At 35.4% G+C, this 24,068-nt stretch overlaps 1 protein-coding gene across 2 annotated transcripts in view; it reads right to left on the bottom strand.

The window, feature by feature from the left end:
• Positions 1 to 4,991: 4,991 nt before the first annotated feature.
• GTF2A1 (general transcription factor IIA subunit 1) overlaps positions 4,992 to 24,068 on the bottom strand; it is a 40,046-nt gene continuing 20,969 nt past the window's right edge. The window contains exons 6-10 of one of the 2 annotated variants that reach the window (XM_027972093.3): positions 23,018 to 23,151; positions 20,377 to 20,697; positions 17,243 to 17,332; positions 12,643 to 12,702; positions 9,763 to 9,875 (exon numbers count right to left, since the gene is read on the bottom strand). In XM_027972093.3, the coding sequence (XP_027827894.1) occupies positions 12,649 to 12,702; positions 17,243 to 17,332; positions 20,377 to 20,697; positions 23,018 to 23,151 (599 nt within the window). In that variant the 3' untranslated portion in view covers positions 9,763 to 9,875; positions 12,643 to 12,648. Of the gene's footprint in view, positions 9,876 to 12,642; positions 12,703 to 17,242; positions 17,333 to 20,376; positions 20,698 to 23,017; positions 23,152 to 24,068 lie in introns of both variants that reach the window. The other variant, XM_004010827.6, reaches the window with a different exon arrangement.

The following is a 24,068-nucleotide window of genomic DNA, read 5'->3' on the forward strand; positions in this document are numbered from 1 at the left end:
TTCCACCTAGGCATCAGGAGGCTTTCTGGCTATACCTTATAGTAGTTGCACAATGTTGGTTAGTTTGCATTAGTTTTTTGGGTTTTTAAAGGCCTCAACTGTAGAGTATTAAGATCAAACCAAAAGAAACTTAAGGCCCTTTTGCTAATATAATGAAATATTTTTCAGGGAATTCCCTAGCAGTCCAGTGATTATTAGGATTTGGTGCTTTCACTTCCAGGGCCTGGGTTTGATCCCTGTCAAAGAACTAAGATTCTGCAAGCCACAGTGCACGGCTAAAAAAAAAAAAAATTAGATCTAATGTGTACTCTACACTTTACGTTACACTACGTTTTACAAAAAGGGTGTAAGGTAACCATTATAACAATGGTTTTACATTTTATAGATGAGGGATCTGAGTCTCAGAGAGAGTGGTACAGCTGGCCCCTGCCTCTAGGTCTGGTTCCAAAGTCAGAGTTGTGTCACCCTCTAGTACTGTCCACTGTCTGAGAGCTAGGCTTACAGGCTCCTCTGTCTGCAGGGAAACCGTCTCACAAGTGAAGTGTTAGTCGCTCCGTTATGTCTGACTCAGTGACCCTGTGGACTGTAGCCCTCCAGGCTCCTCTGTCCATGGGATTCCCCAGGTAAGAATACTGGAGTGGGTTGCCATTTCCCTCTCCAGGGGATCTTCCCGACCCAAGGATTGAACCGTGGTCTCCCACACTGCAGATGGTTTCTTTACCATCTGAGCCACCAAGAAGCCCAAGTCTTAGTCTGACAACCCAGGCCTAAAGCAAGCCAGCGAATGAGCAAGGTAAAATGCAGAAAACTGTACACAGCTAAAAGGCAGAGAGGTGAGGATTAAAGGAAAAGAATGTAAACAGAAAATATAAAATCAGTATTTATGGCTGGTGTAAATAGAATAAATTATCAACTAAAAGGTTTAGTTAGTTATAAGGTCATGAAAGACATTCCTTCTTTTGCTCTGCCTCCCCATATCATCTTTACCTTAAGCTTAGTTCTTCTCAAGGTCACAGGATGGCTGTTGAACTAATGCCTCCTCATTCAACTCTGAAGGGAGAGTCTGAGCATTTCAAGCAAGAATTGTGAACCCTGGAATCAACGACCATAGCCAGCGAAGAATGGCTTAAGCTTTGTTGTTGAACAACAAAAAGCAGTGTTCGCCAAGTTGTGTCTGACTCTTTGTGACCCTATGGACAGCAGTATGCCAGGTCCTTAGTTCTCCACTATCTACCGAAGCTAGCTCAGATTCATGTCCATTGAGTCAGTGATGCCATCGAACCATCTCATCCTCTGCTGCCCTCTTCTTTTACCTTCAATCTCCCCCAGCATCAGGGTCTTTTCCAGTGAGTCAGTTCTTCACATCAGGTGGCCAAAATATTGGAGCTTCAGCCTCAGCACCAGTCCTTCCAATGAACATTCAGGGCTGATTTCCTTTAGGATTGGCTGGTTTGATATCCTTGCAGTCCAAGGGACCCTCAAGAGTCTTCTCCAGCACAATTTGAAAAATACTGTGCTCTTTGATTTGTAAGCTACCCATCTCTCCCCTTTCTTCCTTCTTCACTAGCCTTGCTTCCTCATTCTCCCTTACTGACACCCAGGGCCAGCTTCACGGGTATGTGACAAGTGCACTCACAGAGGGTCCCACAGTCACTACCTTTAAATTTTTAACGTTTTCAACAATGGGCCTCCGTTTCTCATTTTGTACTGGGTTCTATAATCCATGAAGCCATTCCTATTAGCTAGTTCTTCTCTCAATATTTAGCTTGGTTGTGCCTTTAGGGTTGGTCCTGGACCCTCTCTTTTTACATTCTTGCTTGGGTGAATCATCTCTGTGTCTTTAAATGTTCTTCACGTGCTAATAAATCCCAAAGGTATTACTCAGCTCAGACACCCATGCTGAGCTCCAGGCTCCCTCTTCTTATTTTCTTGGTATGGCAAGCTGGACGTCTAACAGGCACCACAAAGTTAATATACCAAACATGGGTCTTCTTAGCCTACTCCCAAAGACCTGTCCTCCGCCACAGTCACTACACTTGAACTTCTTAGACAGCTTTTGTGAAGGGGGACGAGTAGGTACCACCCCCCTGTCCTGACTTGAAGCTCTTGTGTTTCTTCCTTCTGTCCACCAGAAAGTGGGTACCATTTTGCACTCCCACAAGCAATTCATTGTAAGGTCCATTTATGCACACCCTGACTATGACAGAGTACTGTTATCTGGTCACTGGGTAAGTAGAAAAATGACTTAATATTATTGTCTTATTTTGTATCCCCTCAATTATTAAGAGAGTCAATTAAATCACATTTGCTTTTCTTCAATGAAACTGACTGCTACACATATGCATTTTCCCTGATGGAGTATCTTACTCATTCTTAAGAGTCCATTATATATTAAAAATATCAGCTGTCTTAATAAGAGTGAGTTAGAAGAAATCTGGAATGAGGAAGGAGGACAAATCAAGAGCTGTCACTGTTAAAGCATGGTAGAAGCAACAGGAATGTTCTTGACAATTAGAGTTTAAAGATCTGAAAAAAAAAAAAAAAAAAGAATTTAAAGATCTGAAGGGAGAGTGTTGCAGGACTAGAGAAAAATCAGCTGCAAATGCCTCACTTAAGAACTGAACTTGTATGCCCATGTGACCAGGCGGGTCCCCCTGTGGATTTTCACCTGTCCATGAATGTGGGGTAAGAAATGGGCTTTAGTGAGGCTAATCTGCAAGTCAGGGTCAGCAAGAAAAGAACAGGAAGGGGCCCACATCCTGAGAGGCAAGCCAGGGACTCTGACAGACACAGCTGGGATCCAATTAAGGAAAGCTTGCCCCAGGTTCTTCCTTTGTAGGAAGGGCAAGTGTAACATTTGTCAGACCAGTTGATGCTGGTCTGGTTTAGGGGTGACTTACAGTTGATACCAGCGAAAAGAGAAAAAGGAAGGGAATAAGGAACAACCTGTGCATTTTGTTTTGAGCAAAACTTAGGCAGTAGAGCTATTTCTTAGGATTGGTTAAGACTGGGTTACATGATATTGAGCTTCAAATCCCAGTGATGGCTGGGGAAAAAACAACAACAACAAAAGACAAGAATAGCCATCACATCTGGTAAACGTGCTGAGGAAAAGGAAGAGGGCTAGAGACACTTTACAGGAATCCCAAGAGACACCTAGTAATTAATGATCGGATTGATTTAAAACAGCCAAGAAGATACAGTTGACAGCAAGGTTACCTGTCTTAAGTCTTTAGAGCTACAATGATCAAGGCCATTTCTGGTGAACCATTTTCCAATTAATAATTTGTTGGTTCACTGTAAATAGAGTGAAAACTTGATTATTTGGTAACTTGCACTTCTCTGAGGGATAATTTATAATTTTGGCTAACAAGAGAAAACTAGTATATAGGCAGGCACATGTGCTATTTTTAAGGGCCCGTTTTTGCAAATTTAGTTATTCCAATAAATTTTGTTTTTATTGCTTAAAAAAAGTGATTGGGAAAACAGTAGTCACTAATTCACATTGTGTATTTGGGAGTGGGGAAATAGAAATTGGAATGAATTCTGTTTCTGTCATGTTGTGTTTGAGAAAGTAGGCTCTTTGAAGAAGTGCTCAGGAGGTAACCGGTATCGTATCAATGCAGCAACCTTCAGAAAGCTGAAGTTCGAAGCTAAGATCCAGGCCATTCTTGGCTCAAGAACACAAAATTCATTTCCAATGTGAGGAGCACAACTACAAATTTCTAGAATTATTTCCATTGAGAAGTTCAATGCTCTCAATAATTGCTAATATTACGTTCTCAGATCTCTCACTTTAATCTGATGAAGTCTCATCACAGATGGTAAACCTCTTTCTATTAAATAAGAAGATAAGGAGAACTCACATAAGTAACCCAGCCAGTTTAAGATCTTTTCTGTGACCATTATGCCTTACAAAGACATATGGGTACATACAGGTATCAAGGGTACATACACATGTGTCAAGGACTGTAATAAATGCAACATATGTATGATATCATCTGCCATTATGTCACAACAAACCTATGAGGTAATCTAGTTTGGTAATCTGCCCTAACTCACTGCTGTCAATCCAATCCACACTAGGATTAGAACCCAGACAATCCAACTTCACTGCTTTTAAAACAGCAACTACCTTATTCATCTGTGGCTTATCCAATAACACTGATCACAATTCCATGCCTGTGGAAGATCACCAAGTTGAATGAGTATGTTATACATGCTCTGTGCTTGATTCCCTTTCAGCCTCAGAAAATTTACATTTCAGACAGAAACAGAAGTAACGAGTTACTTACATTGCATCTTCCTTTTTGGCTGCGAAGTAGGAGCAATGATACAAAAGCTATTTGCCTCCATAAAGAGGACTGCCAACAAGCACTGGGAGAGAGGTTCATGTCAGAGTGATGTGATCACACTTTCAATGTCTTTCATTAACAGCGTTTCAATATTTTCTCCATAAATGAAATGAGCACAGAAAATTACATAATTTTTCAAATGTTATAACATTACTACAGTTTTAGCTTTGGGAAAAATCCAACCTATTTTAGACATATAATTCAAGAAGGGAAAGAAAAGCATCCAGACTTCCCGGTGTGGTTCATTATTCTTCTCCATACCCCATTGTTTACTTTTCTCCTCTCAGGCCCTTTCTGCTACAGACAGACACACGGCTCCATTAACTCAAACCTCTCAGGCTTAATTTGTTTTGCTGTATCCAAATCTTTTACTGCCTCTCAATTCAGACCATATTCACTTTTGCTATTCTTGACCATTTAAAAATATTTTTCAGCTCCATGGATATTATGAAGTTAATAACTGGGATATCTGAGTGTCTACTATGGTACAAAATGCACCACTTTAGGATCTTTATGTGTATTATCTCACTTAATTCTCAAAACCATACTGCTGTCATTTTATATATGGAGAAACTGAGGCCAAAAAGGTTAAGGTCATCAATGCAGGAGCCTGAATTAAACTGCAAAAATACAAGATTTGCTGCAACAAATAAAGTATCTTTATTATGACTGTTTTAATGGTTAAAATTTGCAAGTTTCCTAGATAAAGTAGTAACAGGATTAAAAAAAATTACAAAAAAGCAAGCTAAGATCTTAATGATTCATTTGAAGTAACTATAAATAAAAATACTTGTTAATTATTTAATACTTTCAAAAATAACACAAATATGTAGTACAGGCCTTAGTGATCTGATTCTCCTTTTATGCAACTATTTACAAACTCTGATCTAAAAGAAAAATATATAGCTAAACAGTTAAATTAAGAAATAAGTATGTTCTCAAATAATTTTATCCTAAGTAATCTATTCTTTGGAGTAGAAATACTCATTTAATACAATATGTTATTTATATCAATTTTTAGTTACACTTTGTTGGTGTGACTTTAGCCCAATTTAAATTCCTGTGTGCCTAGAAATTACAACTATTCTTTTTAAAAGAATAGTACTTTAAAGAATAGTACTAAGAATTTATAACAGTTTAATATTCAGACTGACATTCCACCCTAATTAAAGGTATAGGATTTAATGATACCTCTTTTTGATAATGGAACTTATTAACAATGTAAAGCATTTTCCTTTCTCAACTGTATAGTTTTATTCAGTTATCTATATAACAATTTTATAAACTAGTAAGCAAAGCAAGCAGCATTACTTTTTTTAAATAACATCTTTAATTAAAGTTTTTGCAAAGGTAAAATATTAAACTTAAAATAGGTCTTAGTACATCAAAATACTAAGTTCTCTAATTGTATTCCAAGATGGTCTTTAAAACATAATATCCCGTATATCACAGAAGAGCAACCTTGATCTGCAATTGTACAGAATGAATTTTACAAACATAATAAATATATTTACGCCCTTACACATAACAGTATGTACAACAGCAGTTGACAATAGTAGCTCAGAACAGCAAAAGGAATTAGCCCCTCCCCACAAATTGTAGCCCTGAAGCATACCAGATGATTTAAGGAAACTTAACTTGAAATAGTAGTTAATAACTCAGTGTAGTTCTCCTAAAAGAAAAAACAATTTTTCTTGTTCCTCAAAATAAAAATATCAAGTTCTGTGTGTTCTTCCTTAAACCATAAAAAATGACAAAAAACAGACTAAGGCAGACTTAAAAAGGGAATACAAACTTCAGAATAATTTCCATAGCATAATAGATTAAAATGCAAAACTATATAACATAAACCCATGAGGAAATATATAAAGCAACTATTTTTTAACCAATGAATTAAAAACCTGAAACAGCTGATTCAGACAGATAGGTGGGAGACAGACGTATGAAATAAAATGAAAATGTACTAAGATGGATCAATAAAATATTACATTGCACAAAAGCTCAAAAAAGTTCAAGATGAAAATAATCTGAAAATACAGGAATTTTCTTAAGAGGAAGAAAAAGCTAAGATATAAAGGGAGCTCCCAAGAAAATTATGTCTGATTTCCTATACAAGGTGTATTTATTTCTGAAAAGAATGGTGACATTATTGCTATAAGATAATCAAAAATTACTCTTAGAAGGAGATAACCCTTTTTATTCCTCCATAAAAGCCAGAAAAAAAGCAAACCAAATCCTTGATTTTCATATAGCAAAAGAAAATCTTTATACAAAAGCTATTATACTTTATGTTCTTGCAGTCTAAACCAGAGTCTATTAGACTATGCTCTTCAAGAACACATTTTAATCACTATACACACTGCTCAAATCTTGATGCATGCCAAAAAGAACATCATCAAGGTGGCTTTGATTTTAAGAGAGGCAACAATATAAATGTGGTGCTATGATGGCATTTAATTAATAGAAAGAAATGTGAACATTTAAAAAAATGTAAAAGCCCAATATAAAGATCCCCCCTCATATAACAGACATTTTAGTCCAGAAACTAATTGCACATTAGAGTTGTTTTAGCCAAATGTGGCACTCCACAGAATTTAAATGTGCTCTCAGCCATTCAAATGGTCTGATTATCCAAATGACCACCAAAAATAAAGAATACATACACTGAAAGGCACACATTTCCACTTAAACCTAGTACTTTTGTGTAAAATTTCCTTAGCACTGTTGATTGTTTTTTAATAAAAGGTGCCATCATCATCTGTGCAAATCTAAACAAATCCTTTTCTGAAACCTTCACTTATTTCATAATACCAAGTCTGAACTATTTTCCTTCTTTGAATAAACGTTATCTTTACTTCAAAATTTTGAAAGTGGGAATCCTTGCATTTTCAAAGGAATGACATTTTTTATGAAACCTAATGAAATAATGTTAAATAAAATGTTAAAAGCATGATTAAGAATTCTTCAAGTACAATAAAAGATAAGCAAGTGGGATTCTTACAGCAAGCCACTATAATAAAACTAAAACATGCTATTTGACTAAAAAGGAACACAATGCAGTGATACATGAGAGCACAATTTGGTATACAGTGTTGTTTGGACCAGTTTTCAGAATTTTCACAGGTAAAAGAAAAGCGCTTGCCAAGTATGTTATAATTGATATGCAATATACACAGGTGCAAATATAAATGGTTATTTCCTGCTTCAAAACAACCCTACTAAGTCACACTGAAAGCAGTGGTTGTTCATGTTTCAATGTTATAAAACAGGCTAGTATACAATTATATTATGAATGCAATGTTTTTGTCTACATAGAGAATCCAAAATATAAGCTGAGTATCATATAGTAATCCAAGGTTCAGTAGCGTTAGAACTACTAGATAGCCAAAGGGTTTCAATCAACACTGCAGCAATGCTAAACTTTTATAGGTAGTTCAGATCATTGACTTCTTCACTAGGTAAATATAAACCTACTAGCAACTATACTGAAGGACAAATGAACAACAGGACTTCTGTGATTTTACTCCCTTCCCCTCTCCTCCCAGGCTCAACAAAAACAAAGCAAAACAAAAAACCTGCATGTGCTTTGAGCATAGTGGGTAAACAAATAAACCTCCAAAAAACTAATATAGTAAAAATTAAAACCGTATTACCAAATATGGCATCAAAATAAATCTAACTACTAGCATGCTAGAAACCACCATTTATATCAAAGTTCAGAACATAAGTTAAAGGGACCAAGGTGGTATTTTGGGAGGGAAGTAGGCAAAAGAAAAAAAAAATTAGCCTTTTCAAGAAGTTTAAAGATTTGTGCTAAAATAAAGAAAAAACAATATAAAACAGCTCACAGTTTCTCTCTGCAATGTACTTTAAAGTGTTTCTCTGTTACTTCTGGAAACACAAAGGCAAATAAAAGGAAGACAAAAGTGGAAGACTTAAAAAAAATCAACATACAAGTTAAACACATGTGAATTTTGTCAAAATAAACCATGAAAAGAATAAGGTGTTAAGAACAAAGGTGAGGACACGTGTTCCAGCAGTTCTCCCAAGCAACTCGTTCACGCTGAACATACAGCACTGCCACATTGTTCTTTAGAGCCCCTTACAGAATACAGAGCTATGCATTCCTCATATACATATTACATTTCTACTGTTTTTAATATACAAGCCAAATTTCCATGCTGTCTTCCCGATGTGCAAACTGGAGCCCGCGTGTGTACTTGTCAGTGGCCTGGAAGGGCCAGTGCCAGAGAGGCAAGCATGTGCTTAGTGGCCCACCCTCCTCTAACCCCAGAATTTCTCCCTCAAATTACAAAGTTGTATTTTTAAAAATGTGTTCAATTAGAATAAGAGTTTTAAAATTCTTTACTAATAAACACAAGAAACTTTTAAAATTACTAAATTGTTTGATAAAAATCCAGGTCCTCACCACCTGCCCAATGCATCAATCAATACACAGAATGTTATCTAAATGTTTGTTTAGCTTAAAGACTAAACATATATATAAGCATACACTTCAGCCCAACAGGAAAATTATCTATTCATATGTATATAATTCCAGCTAGATGGTACCTTTGTGCAACAAAACTGCATTCCTGAGGAGCCACTTGGGGTTTCTTTTTAAGGTGTGGGACTAAAAGAAACAAATACAATTCTGTTAGGAAACTGAAGTTGTCATTTTAATTCTGCTCAACTCAGACAAGACCCAAGTCTTTATAATGAGTCTGAAAACCTAATTAAAATAAACATCCACTCCTAGGTCAATTTTGTCTCCAAACTGTAACTACTGATTATACATTTCCTTTAACTTGTAAATAGATGTTTCATCAAGCAGGGAAGGAAGAGGTATATATTACTGAGGGAGAACAGCAAGTAAAAATATTTAAGACCTATAAGAGTTCTAAACTGTTTCCTTATACAAGAGAATTAAAATTCAACACCATAATTCTTACCCTTTTGTAAAAAGCTCAACACGCAATTTTTACCAAATATAACCACGTACAATAAGCAGTTTCAGTTCAATCTATCAAAAGGGAAGTTTCTTCAGTTCATTCCAACAAGTATCTTCTGGCTGAACTCAAGTTGGAGGAAGGAATATAAACAAAGCTTTACATGCTAATCACCAGTGGCAGGTACCTGTATTTAAAATCGACAATTCTGGTTTTCTTACACAAATCCCCACCCTCCCCACCCCAACAACCCCAGGTGCTACAGTTCCATGGCTTGCCAGTTAGAAGTAGTGTCTGTGTTGTCAAGGTCTCTTTGTTCCAGTAGCTCTGCTTCTACTGCACTTTTCTGACATGCAGAAGTTAAGTTTTGGTTGGTATATGTCCCAAGTTTCAAACTGTCCACTTTAAATTTTTTTTTAAGTTTCTTTTGTTTTATTTATAAAAGAAAAAGAACCAACTGTTTTCACCATTCTGCATCTCCAATGGCTTTGGAAAATATATAATCTCTTCCATTAAGATTCATAATGCCATCCTTGAGATGAAATTTCCATTTGTTTTTACTTCTGTGTATCTAAATAAATAAGTAAAAAATGCATGAGATAAAATAAAAAGAGGAAACAAACAACAAAACCCATTCACACACCAAACATGTATATTATTGCAACTGCAAACTCTTTTCTTTTTTGAGATATAATTGACAAGTAACATAGCAGTTTCTGATGTACAAAGTAATGACTAGATCTCTGTGTATACTGCAAAATGATCTCCACAGTAAGCCTGTTAATATCCATCACCATGAATAGTTACAAATTTTTTTTTTCCTGTGATGAGAACATTTAAGCTCTTTGTTAACTTTCAAATACACAGTGTCATCTAGAGAAGGCAATGGCACCCCACTCCAGTACTCTTGCCTGGAAAATCCCATGGATGGAGGAGCCTGGGAGGCTGCAGTCCATGCGAAGGGTTGGACACTTCCCTTTCACTTTTTACTTTCATGCATTGAAGAAAATGGCAACCCACTCCAGTGTTCTTGCCTGGAGAATCCCAGGGACGGGGGAGCCTGGTGGGCTGCCGTCTACGGGGTCACACAGAGTCGGACACGACTGAAGTGACTTAGCAGCACAGTGTCATCAAATGTAGTCATCATGCTGTACATTATATCTGTGAATTCTTATAACTTGAAGTTTGTGTCTTTGACCACCTTCACTCATTTCACCTAACCTCCAAACCCGGTCTCTGGCAATCTGTTCTCTGTATATATAAAGTCAGGGTTTTTTGTTTAGATTTTCTTTCTGCTGCAGTTGTTAATGGGACTGTTTTCTTATTTTCTCTTTCTGATAGTTCATTATTAGTGCGTAGAAACCCAACAGATTTCTGTATCCTGCACTGTACTGAATTCATTTATAGTTCTGACAGTTTGTTGGTGGAGTCCTTAGCATTTTCTTTGTAATATCAAATTACCTGCAAATAATGAGTTTTACTCCTTCCTTTCTTCATTTGTTTGTGTTTTATTTCCTTTTCTTGCCTAAGTGCTCTGACTAGGACTATCCATACCATGCTGAATAAAAACGGTACGAGTGAACATGACTATCCCATTTCTAATCTTAAAAGAAAAGCTCTGAGCTTTTCAGCGTATGTTACCTGTGGGTTTGTCATATATGACCTTTATTAAGTTGAGGTACATTACCTCCATAACAATTTTGAGATTTTTTATGTTACATTTTGTCAAATGCTTTTTCAGCATCTACTGAGACCATCCCATGATTTTTGTCCTTCATGTTGTCAATATGGTATATCACACTGATTTGAAGATGGTGAGCCTTCCTTGAATCCCTGGAATAAATCCCACTTGATCATGGTATATGATCTTTTAAAATAAATTGCTGAATTTAGTTTGCTAATATTTTGTTCAGCACTTCTGCATCTATGCTCAAAACGTTGGTCTTGTAAAATGAGTTTAAAAATGTTTCGTCATCTTCTATTTTTTTGAACCATTTGAGAAGGACTGGTATTAATTCTTCTTAAATGTTTGGTAGAATGTATCAGTGAAACCATCTGGTCCTAGACTTTTGTTTACTGGGAAGTTTTTGATTATTGATTCAGTCTCCTTACTAGTAAACACTATGTTCAGATTTTTAATTTCTTCATGATTCAGTCTCCAAAAGGTTTTATGTTTCTAGGAATGTATCCACTTCTTCTATATGGTCCTATTTGTTAAAGTATAATTATTCACAGCAGTCTCTCATGTTCCTTTGTATTTCTATTATCAGTTGTTAACATCTCTTTCATTTGATTTTATTTGAATCCTCTCTTTTCTCTTTTTGAGTCTCACTAAAGGTTTGTCAAATTTGTTTCTCTCTTCAAATAATCAGCTCTTAGTTTCATTGATCTTTTTTTCTATTATCTTTTTAGTCTCCATTTAGTCCCTCTGATCTTTGTTATTTCCAGCCTTCCATTAACTTTGGGCTTTTCCCTGTTTCTTTAGGTGTAAAGTTAGATTGTTTATTTGAGATTTTTTCCCTTATTTCTTGATGTAGGCATTCCTACGTACTTCCTTCTTAGAACTGCTTTCGCTGTTCGGCATGTTTAGTATGGTGTATTTCTATTTTCATTTGTCTCAAGGTATTTTCAGTAGCATGCTGTTTAATCTCCATCTGATTTCTATTTTCATACAACTGTGGTTAAATTGCATTTTAATAGTTTGACACAATCTCTCTCTCAAACAAAAAACAATTAGGTGAATTTTACAAAAATCTATAATAATATTTATTTTATAGCTCTTAGTATTTGGGTTCATTAAAGTAGTTAATAATGTTTCTCTGCAAATTATTTTATCTCTACCAGGTCTGCATATACGTGTCATTTCCTATACAATTCTTTACAGGCAAATATTTAAAACATGAATACCCTTTGTTCTCCCTGATGCTTCTAGAACACTTTTTATTTTTTGCCTTTTCTCTGTAACTCCTTTTATGTCTATACAATTTAATTAACCATAGGCTTGTCTTCATTCTCCCTATCTACTGACCACCAGGACATTTTTTCATTATTGGTATCATGCTTACAACTACTCTCCTCCTCCTCACATACACTAACAACTTACATATTGCTGACTTTTTAAATACTGTGACCCACCAGGATTATAATTCAAACTAATATTAGTATTTCTCTAATTATTATTTTATCTCTAATTCTACTTTACTTGTCTTCAGGACACCTGGCAACTGTTTTCTAAAAGGCCACCAATAAGCTTCTAGTTACAACATCAATAGCCTCTTGTCATACGACTTATTAAAATACTTTTTAACTGATTTCCAGGTCTTCACTCTCTCCCTTACCTTCAATCATAAGCATCGCTCCCATTTCAGGCTTTCATTTTCAAAGGAGAAAATTACAGCCTGGAGAAGTTCAATGAGATAATCAATGGCAAATCACAATTAAGTGACAAAGATGATTCTTCAAGCACTTTCTATTTATCAGGCTGTTTTCCATAATAATGCAGAAATTCTCACTACGTACAGGCATTTTCTTATCCCACTGCTAAAACTCCATGGTCTATCATCCCCATGCAAACAGTCTCCACACGTCTTCTTAGCGAATCACTGTTTAGTGTCTGCCTGAGTGTGATTAAAAGTAGAAGGTGAAGAATTGCAAATTCAGTTATCCCTTCCTGGGACAGCCCCCTTGCAAGCCTTTCATACTTTACCTCTTACTAAAACCTGCTTACCCCAAGCTTCTTATTGATCCTAGTTTTGCCTTTTGGAAGGTAATCTAAAAAATTACTTCATATATTTGAAAACCACTCTCATGCCCTTCCTTAAGACCACTAACTTAAGCTATATATAAATTTACCATATATCTATCTTTTCTCATTTATTAAAGCAAAATAGAGTATAATAAAGTGAAACAGTATTCAGAAGAGGGCCTCTTACATTAAGTGGTCTTATTTTGTTGTTGTTTAGTCACTAAGTCATAGCTGACTCTTTTGTGACTTCCCCTAGACTGAAGCCTGTCAGGTTCCTTTGTTCATGGGATTTTCCAGGCAAGAGTACTGGAGTGGGTTGCCATTTCCTTTTCCAGGGGATCTTCCTGACCCAGGAATCGAACCCACGTTTCTTATGTCTCTTGCACTGGCAGGTAGATTCTTTACCACTGAGTCACCAGAGAAGCCCAAGTGGTCTTATAGCTCTTGTCTAATTACACTATTTAGATTATTACACTTAACACCTTAGGATGAATAACTTGAACATCTAACGGATACAAAACTAACATGTCCCAAACCAGCCACTCTCCTCTCCTAAATTTGCTCCATCTGCAGCTTTTCCCATCTCAGTTGATGGTATCTTCATTCTTTTGACTAGTTCCTCATTTAAAAAAAAAAAAAATCCTGGAGTCATTCTTGATTCCCTTTTTTATTTTCTACCACATACACAAGAGTCAGGAAAACCTGTTGACTCTTCCTTCAAAACATCCAAGATCCAGCTGCTTCTCATCACTTCCAGTGCTATCATCCTAGCCTTAATCATTTCACTCACGTGGATTACTATGATGTCCCTCTATTAATCTCATTTCAACCTTTGTTTCTTCTATATTCTGTTCTCAACAAAGCAATGTTTTTTAAGATTAAAATGTAAGTGATACCACTTTTGTATATTTGAAACCTTCCAAGAGCTTCTCACTCAGAGTGAGAGCCCATATCCTCACAAAGTCCTACACCACACCGCCTGCCCCCACTTACCTGACTTAATCTCCTACTATACTGCTCCCCCAAGCCCAGCTACAGTCACCTCCTTGCTGCTTCTCACACAAAGTAGGCAGGTTATGCCACCAAATAACGACAAGTCTAACTTTCATCAAGCCTTTGATCCTGTTTCCTTTCCCACTCTATAACTACCCACACTAATTATCAACTTCTAACATAGCATATTTGGAGAAAGCAATGGCACCCCACTCCAGTACTCTTGCCTAGAAACTCCCATGGACAGAGGAGCCTGGTAGGCTGCCCGCTATGGGGTTGCACAGAGTTGGACTTGACTGAAGCGACTTAGCAGCAGCAGCAACTCAGCAGCAGCAGCAGCAACACAGCATATTAATTACAGTTGAACCTTAGTATGGGTTTGGAAATGCACTGATCAACTTATACACAGGTTATTTTCAATAGTAAATACTACAGAATTAAGTGGACTGTGGTTGGATGACTATACATATACAGACGAACCACAGACACAGAGGGCTGCCTCTAAGTTACATGCAATTAGCCCCAGTGTTGTATTAAGGTAACTATAATTTGTTTTATCATTTTGTTATGTTTTAGCCTTTGTCTCCCTCAACTAGAGTAAGCTTCCAAATGGCAGGGACTGTTTTGTTTTGTTCACTGGCTTATCTCAAGCTCCTAGAACAGTGAGTGCCCTGGAACATCACAGACACTATTAAGTATTTTTGAATAAAAAGATCTTTGCCTCCTTTTCTCTTTGACTTTCTATAGAAAAAGTATTAATTATCCTAAAAATGGATATATAAATTTATTTCTAGTACGAAACAAGTAACTATAAGCTGAAAGATATAGAATTAAATAAGCAAGCAATGAGTAGCCAGGAAAAACGAATTCCACAGACAAGTAAAGTAACTGCAGTTTGCTGAAAGACAACTTGCAGAAAGAAAATGTAGAAAGTATCATATGCATCACGTAATATTCTATATACTAAGTACTGAAGTCATATTGAGTAGTAAGTAGTAAATATTTTTACTTGAATAAAATCACAAAATATAACTTGAAAAACAATTCATTTACTGGCCTTACATTAAGTCCTGCATAAAGGAGTATCCTGAGTGCAAGGAAAAAGGCCTCTGAACTTCCCTCATGACAAAATATTAAGTAACACTATCTACAAACAAGGCCGATGCCTCAACACCTGATGCCATCAGTCCTTACCTATCCATACTATGTGAGAACTCTGCCTCATTATTAGATTTAAAGCCCTCATCTGACTTGCACACAATCAATTCTTTGTATGACTGCTGCTAAAACTGACTCACTGTTGAAATTTAGGCTTCAAAAATAAACAAATTTCAAGTTGCCTCAAACTACACCCAAGCCCATTTTAGAACACCACCATTCTTTCACTGTTGGCTAAAACATCAAGAATCAACCCTCCAATCTCCAAAACTCATTTGATTATAAAAATTAGATCTCTGTAAACTTTAAAACTGTTTATCATACAACACACTACTTAAAAGTTACTTTTAAATTTCTTACTTTAAAACATTTAAATACTGTATCCATGAGTAAAACAAAACAATTCTAACGTCAAAAATATTAAGTGTACAAAGGAGAATACTAGTCTCTTATAATATGAAAATACTTAGAAGCATATTCCTCAGTCAAGCTAAGGTAAAGGTCCTTTCTTATGTATCTGACATCCTGCTATCATGATATTGCATTCTGGATAATTTGGTTGCCAACAGGTTCCCTTGAGTCTTCCTGACAATAAAGTATTACTGGTATCTCCTGTTGTTTCAACTTCAATACTTTTCCTCCATATGCATGTAACAAGAAATTACTTGTATTATCATGTGCTTGGTATAGGGTATTATGAGTGTTTAACTTACTAGTCATAAGGTACAAAAGTGAATGCCCTGATACTCTGAATCAATGACCTCACTAACCTAATTCTATAATTTCACCAGTATTTAACTGGCTTAATTTTACCTTTACATTAGGAAATGATAAGATTCATTTTTTGAACATTTTTCCTACAGATGTTTGCAATAAACATGGCTATCTATAATATTCACTTTATAAAAGCAACACAAATTTAAGACTTTCATCATTTGTAAAAGAGGGCGTAAAGAGCACAAATTTTGCATAATATGAGTACAGATCGATCCCTGAGTTGGGAAGATTCCCTAGAAAAAGGAAAGGCTACCCACTCTAGTATTCTGGCCTGGAGTATTTCATGGACAGTCCATGGGGTCGCAAAGAGTCAGACACGACTGAGCAACTTTCACTTTCACTTCCAGTACTTGACACAATTAGGCACTTAATAAATATACGTTTAGTGAAACGAGAAGTGCTTATAAATAAAACCCAGCTATGTCTGTCGTAGTTTTCAACACTTGGTAAAGATCTCTGTTGAAATTAAACTATAAAGATGAAGCATAATTTGTGGATTATAAATTTAATGGCTATAGCCAGAAAACAAATTTTATTCTGAATTAAATGTTTCAATAAATAAAAAAATCTCGACAATGCCAAAATTATTAAAAAAATACTTGAGAAGTAACATCCTTTTTAAGAATTAAGAAATCAAGGAGTCAATAGCTAATTCTCATAGAACCTAGTTTAAAATTTTTTTATTGCTAACAAAATGTTGTTGTTCAGTCCCTACATTGTGTATGACTCTGCAACCCCATGGACTGCATACAGCAAAGTTAAATAATTGAAAATAATTTTCAGTAAAAATGTATCTTTTGTTAGTTACCAGTCTTGTTTATTACCCTCATTCAAAAGGTTATAGAAAGGTTCAATTAAAGCCTTTTAAGTTTTGAGGTAGTTGAGGTCAGAGGGAAAACAGGGTTATCCCACTTAGTTAATATTCATGTTAAAAGATAACCATAAAGTGGCTTTACTTTGCTAACAAGTTGGGAGACACAGTCTAAATGGAAAACAACATACTTTTTGTGAATTCATTCATAACTTATTTTTCAACTAGAAAGTTATACAAATTAATTTCTCACTCCATTAAAATAATCTACTAAAGTATAACACTGCTTTCATTCACACAGCTAAAGTTTCTAAGAGGCACCAATCAGCTAACCAAATGCTTAAACACGGCAGACAGGATGGTTTAAGGAAGAAATTACAATAGCAAAAATATTAGTAACCTGATGACTGGCTTCCCTGGTGCTCAGACAGTAAAGAACTGATTAAATCCTTACCTTATCATACTGGCACACAACAACATTTTCTGTATCAAAGAGTTCCTGACCTTCCTCATCACTCACATCATCTTCACTATTGAGGGGTTCCTAAAAATGAAAAAAGAGAGTTCACTTATTTATATTTCATGTATTACTAAAAAAAGGTCCTTCTAATATTCACTGAAAACAAACACAGTGACCTTGAAGTTCTTTGAGAACCAAGGGCCAGACAGATCCACATATACCATGAACATGTTGTTAACTGGCTGCGTTAAGATTCTGCCAGTGTCACTGAAATTCCAGCAAGAAATTAAATATAGTAATTAAAATAATTAAGCTATATAATTTATATGACTGAAAAGATGTTACTTTACTTCCTTTATTCTTTCAGGATAGCACAAGAAGATAACTCTTTCCAGTAACTATTTGTCTAGAAGTGGACCTAGGAAAATATGAAGATTTAATGAGATAATGGTATTGTGTACCACCAGAAGCAGCTGTGTAAAAAGAAAACACTGGTGGAGTTGGAAGAGGAAAACAAGGATATAAAAAAGGTTGGCAGCCTAGCTAGTCTTGACATTAAAGACTAGGAATAAAAATTAGTATGTCTACTGGTGGAGGCTTAAAGCATAACTAAGGCAACCACATTTTAAAAGAAGGGGGCGGGGGGAATCTTGATGTCAGTAATGAAGAGAATTAAATGCCAAGATCTAGCTAGAGCATAAAATGACCAGTCAAGTTAACCTTGACCTCAGTTGTGACAGACAATAAAATATACAACTCTAATTTCTAATTAATGAAGAAAAAGAAGCTAGGGCAAAATAAAAATGGAAAGAAAAATAATCAAAACAAATACTGTATATGAAATGGTACAGATGACCTTACCTGTGAAGCAGAAACAGAGACACAGACACAGAAAACAAGTGTATGGATCCAAAGGGGTGGGACAGACTGGGATTGGCATATATACACTCTTATGTATAATACAGATAACTAATGACAACCTACTATATAACACAGGACTCAATGATCTATGGTAACCTAAATGGGAAGGAAATGAAAAAAAAGAGGTGATATGTGTATATATATAGCTGATTCACTTTGTTGTATAGGAGAAACAAAACATTGTAAAGCAACTATAGTCCAATTAAAAAAAAAGAAAAGATTTTAAGTCTCTAGGCCTGTACCTATTTACACACATGTATATGTATATATTCTGTAATAAATAGTTATCACCAACATAAATGTAAAAAAGTTTACTGAGGTAAATTTCACCATTTTTAACCATTCGAAGGTGTTCAATTTGCACTTAGTATGTGCAATTATCACCACCATCACCATTTCTATCCAATATTATAGAACTTAGCCAAGTAGGCAAGAAAAACTGCTATTTTTTCACATTTGATTTGATTGCGTACAAAGAACACATGAAAGAGTCAAGAGGCTACCCAGTAAATAAAGATGACCATGCCCGCCGGCACCCCCACCTGAAAATCCTATTTCTTTTGATCATCCCACTGTGTACAGGGAAGGATTAGGTAAGGCGTTAAGTACACTCAGGAAATCAACAACTATATGTTTCTCTTTTCAAAGAGCTTTTTAAAATTTGCTATGATGTTTATAACAAAAAAGAAAATTGAAAAAAAAGTAGTGTAGCAGAAGCCTTTTGCTGCTCATCATTAATCAAGGAAATAAAAATTAAAATCAAAATGAAAAATTTTCTGCCTACCAAATTGGCCAAAAAAAAATTACGAAGCCTGACAATGTCAAGTATTGGTGAAGACATACACAGAGCCATGCATCATTATATACTGAATGCCAGAAGTGTAATTAGTACAACACTGTGGCATTTTATTGTAACTTGAAGATATGCATGCCTTATGATTCAGCAATTCACTCTTTAGGTATAGCACTTGAATGTGTCCCTAGAAGACATATTCCAGATATTTTATAGTTGTACAGTTAACAAGTGAAAACAACCCTAATGCCCAATGTATCACAAAAATGGATAAACTTGTAACATTTAACAGTAAAAATAATTATAGGTATATGCAACGACTTAGATGGACCTCAAGAACACCATCTTGGGAAAAAAATCAACTTGCAGAAGAATACACAATTATTCCACTTCTAAACAGGCATGAAAAACTTAACAATATGCTCCTTAGGAATATAAATACTTATGGTAAAATATAAAGGCAAGGTAGTGACGAACACACAAATTATGAGCAAGGATACTTGGATGGTAGAAGGAAGACGATGAGGATTAGGGAGGGGCACTCAGGGGACTTTATGTTTGGTAAGGGGATTTTTTTTTTTTTTAACTAGATGCAGACACTGGGTTGTTTACACCATAAAATACTTTTTGTTTTATCTATTCAATATTTAATAAAATAGTATTCTTTAAAAAACATTACTTAGATAATTTAAAAGAAGAAAGAAGATAAACCAGAAATCACATTTTAGGTTGTTGCAAAAGGCAGTAACAGTGAAAACCGTGGTTAAGACCAACACCATCTTGACTATAAGTACCTAAGCTGGAACACTGGGGAAAACAAAGATATATTTACATACTTCTAGAAATACACAACAAAAGATGAGTAAGAAAAAATGGTGTGTGAAACTGCAGACAGACAATAAGAGCAGATGAGGTCACCTAAGGAACTCGTATGGAATATCGAACATTGTAACTCTGAAGTGTCTTCTCTTCCCAAATGCTGTTTTAAATTACTGAAGGAAAAGATGAACCACATCTATCTGGTTCTACCAATGTCTTACCCTTAAGCCACATCATGATGAATGTATTAAGTCAGAGAATCAGAATTACTTGCACTGTCATCACATTTATAAGTAAAACCTAATTTGGTGTATGTTTGCTTTTTGTTACCAGCTACAGAAATATTTTATAAATATATCCAGAACAATCTAAAAATCTTATTAAAGTTTAACATTATTAACTTATGTTATGTTAATGTTAAACGTTTAACATTATTTAAAATATTACACTGTATAGTGATTTTTAAATTATTTAAAATCTTACATTGTATAGTACCCTAACAGCCTCTAAAAACACAGAATTCATCAATTTGGCACCAAGTGAAGGAAGAAACAACTGAGCAGGTCCTCATTTCAAGTCTTTTACTAAAACTTACCTCTTCTACTTGCCCATCTTCAGCTCCATCTTTCTCTTTGTCTTCCTCCTCATCATCATCATAGTCTTCTTCTTCATCTTCATCTTCTTCAGATGACGTATCCCCAGTTCCATCAACTTGCAACACCAACGGAGCTTGCTGTTGAGCAGGCTGGGCCTGTGGCTGCTGCTGGCCAGTGGCAGTTATCTGCGCTTGTGCTGGTGTAGGTGCTGCCACTGTTGTAGGTATAACTTGAGTCTTATTTCCTGTAAATAAGATTTGCTGAGGCTGGATGATGACACCTGTTTGTGGTGAAATCCCTCCAGGAAGAGGGGCCAAGACCTAAGACAAAAGAAAAACTACACATTAGAACTAGTTTGAGGATCAAATCGCTCAGATTTATCATTTGATACACAGAAACAGGCCCCAATGGGAAAGAATCACCCTCAGATGACCGTATCTCACATAAAGGTAAAAACTACCAAAGCACAAGAGGAATGTTTAGTGAGTGTACGGATCCACTAAATTTTCATTTTACCATTCAAATTTCTAAAGAAAAACAGATTTTTAAAAATTACAATTGCTACATTTATCAAGTACTTGCTATTATCTATATTTCAGATTCCAGGCCAAAAGTTATATGTTATTAATTTGCTTGAGGTATGGAGATTTAGTAACCTGCAAAGCTCACAAGTCACTAGGAGACAAAACATGAACCTAGGCTTTCTGGTTCTGCTCTTAGTACTATGCTACACTTTCACTCTATGAAGAACACTGATCTGGAAACTGAAGACTTGGGTTCCAGTTCTAAGATCACAGATAAAGATGTAGCAGAGGCAAGTCATTTAACCTCGCTTCATTGTTTAAGGTCAATGGTTCTCAACCCTGCTACAAATTATAACAACCTGTAACTTAAAAATATTGACACCTAAGTCTCTACTTCTAATATTTTGATTTAACTGATATGAGATGATATCTATTCATATTATTTAAAGCTTCCCAGATAATTCTAATCATATAACCAAAGTTGCGAACCACCAGGTCAGATGACTTCTAAAGTTCCTTCCAGCTTCTGCATTCTAGGGTTCTGAAGTAAATCGCAGCTCAAAAAGAACATATTAATAAACATTAATTATATCTGTTATATCGACATATTTATAAATATGTTACTAAGTAAAAAGCAGAGCATATCCAATTTATAAGTACTAAATGGCAACTCCTTGTCTCTAGGTTCAAGGAAAGCAAAAATAACAAGATAGTATTTCTCTTCAGAAGTTTACAGATTAATAGTGCAACAGACAAAGCAGTAACAACTCAAAAAGACAGAAGGTGTAAGAGACATACGATATAGCATATGAGAGAACAGGATAGAGTACTAAACTCAGCTATGGGGGACAAGACCTGGTCAAGGACGTTTCTCTAGTAGGTAATACTGGAGTTTCTAGTATTTGTGTTTTGGGAGATTAGCCAGGCTTTCTCTGTTTGCCAGCGGGAGAGTGGGGAGAACTGCTAGAAGGAAGGCCAAAGGTGGCATTCTAAACAGATTGGCATCAAGAGAAACCCAGAAGAACTAGCAGAGCACAACTGGGAAAGCTGTGAACAGGTTGGATTAATGCAACTCCTCTGACCTAACCTCCCTCATCATACTATCATATAAACATCATGTGTTTTTGTCTCTGCCTCTTTTTCACAGTACACAAGATCCTCAAGAAAATAATTGTTTCTCTTTCATCTTTGTCCTCACACAAGTGTTTAACACTTGGCAGACAAGCAGATGCAAATATTTGTCAACGTTGATATAAATAACAGCTAAAACAACTGGAAGCATGGCAAAAAATAAACATGGAAAGATTAAAAAAAAAATCAAGATCACAAAAAAAGACCTTACAACCCATACTGAGTAATTTATACATTTTCCAATAAGCAAAAAAGATTTTAAGATTTTTAGAACAATGACTATAAATAGAATGGCAGTCAACTTAAGAGGGCATAAGACTGGAGGCAGGGAAATCAAGAGGATAACACAGTATTTTAAGTGAGAAATTATGAAAACATGAACTAAAATGAAAAGGGAGTATGGGAAAACGAAACTAGCTTCAAATATATCAAAGGACTGAAAACATGTTTAAACTGAAGTCTGAAAAAAAGAACTATTAAATTCTTAATAGTTGTAGAACTATTAAAAGTTGTAGAACTTCATGGTACCTTAGATATTAGAGGTAAGCAAAAGAAAGGAGTCCATGTAACCCTTTCCAGATAATATAAAAGTGCCATGAAACTAGACGAGTTCCTGCTTTGTTCACTCCTAAGCTCCTAAGTCTTTAGTCTCTTGCAAAGACCCTGATACGTAGCCACCCAATAAATGTGTATTGAATGAATCCTGAGTAACTAGCTTAGGAGGCTGGATGGAGAGTGGTGCCACATATAAAAAGGAAGGTGGGGTGGGGGGAGAGGAGAAGGCATTAGTAGTGATAACAATTTAGTCAAACACACTGAATCTAAGTTAAGCTGTGAAGTGTACAGGAGAAATTCAGAATGACAGGTTGTGTAGTATTGGAGAAGACTCTTAAGAATATGTATAGATACAGCTGTGGAAAAAGGAATGGGAAGCACCCAGAAGACAAAAGAACCCCATGCTGGTCAGAACTTAAAAGACTTTTACCTGCTGTATAACAGGAGCTTGTACTCCACCAGGCTGCATTTGTGGTATAACCTGTTGCTGCAGAACCACTGACTGCTGAGGCTGAAAGATATACTGGGCACCATTGGCTGCTCTGACCACTTGTAGAAGCTGGCCTAAAGCAAAAAGTATGCATTCCAAGTTACCACTTCAGCAGTGACCACCTCAAAATAAAACAAATTTATAGTGAATTACAGCCCATAGTGAACGTCAGAAATTACTGAGTAAGAAAATTAACAATATTATTAAGGGCTGTCATCTATACACAGTAAACTATAATCCTCACCTTCTCTGACTTCCAGATATGCTGAAATACATTGCTTAAAATACTTTATTTTTCTGATAATGCTGTTTTCCAACAAAGTTTTAACAACAGATTATGAATTGATTAAAAGCATAAATTATCTTTACTGACAAGTCATGAAAGAACAATGAAGACCAAACATTTCAGGGGCTGTTCATTTTTAAAGCTTTAAAGAAACAAAAGTATAATAAAGCATTAATATCTTGAACCAAAGCATTGCATTAACTTAGTTTCAACATGAAAAAAAGAGTTTGCTGAACCAATTATCAATGCCATAAAACACTGTATGATTGGCTTATGCAAAATCCCTCTAAAATATTGTTTTACATAATTCACAATCTTGAATTAAGTAGCTAGCAATTATATTTCATTAAAATATGCAGCAAGATAAGCTCCTAAGTTTCTTCTTCAACAATTAAGAAATTAACAAAATAAGAAATTGCATAATTAAGATTACAAAGAAAATACATAAAATTCAGGTAAATAAATTCTTCAAACATTATTATCAGAAGTAAATTTTGCCAGCCTATAGAGAAATACTATTAGAATGCAATAAATTTTGCTATTTTATAGTAAGGTACTACAGGATTTAGTTTAATGCCACAAATTAGTTCAAACAAATTAAGCTTAATTTGGCAGGTTTTAAATTAAATTTAGGTAAAACTTTAATTATTTCGCAGGTTAAATGCATTTAGAAAAAAGACCAAGTGAAATAAGCATTCTAGATAA

This window comes from Ovis aries, chromosome 7, assembly GCF_016772045.2.
Source record: "Ovis aries strain OAR_USU_Benz2616 breed Rambouillet chromosome 7, ARS-UI_Ramb_v3.0, whole genome shotgun sequence".
Lineage (NCBI taxonomy): Eukaryota > Metazoa > Chordata > Mammalia > Artiodactyla > Bovidae > Ovis > Ovis aries.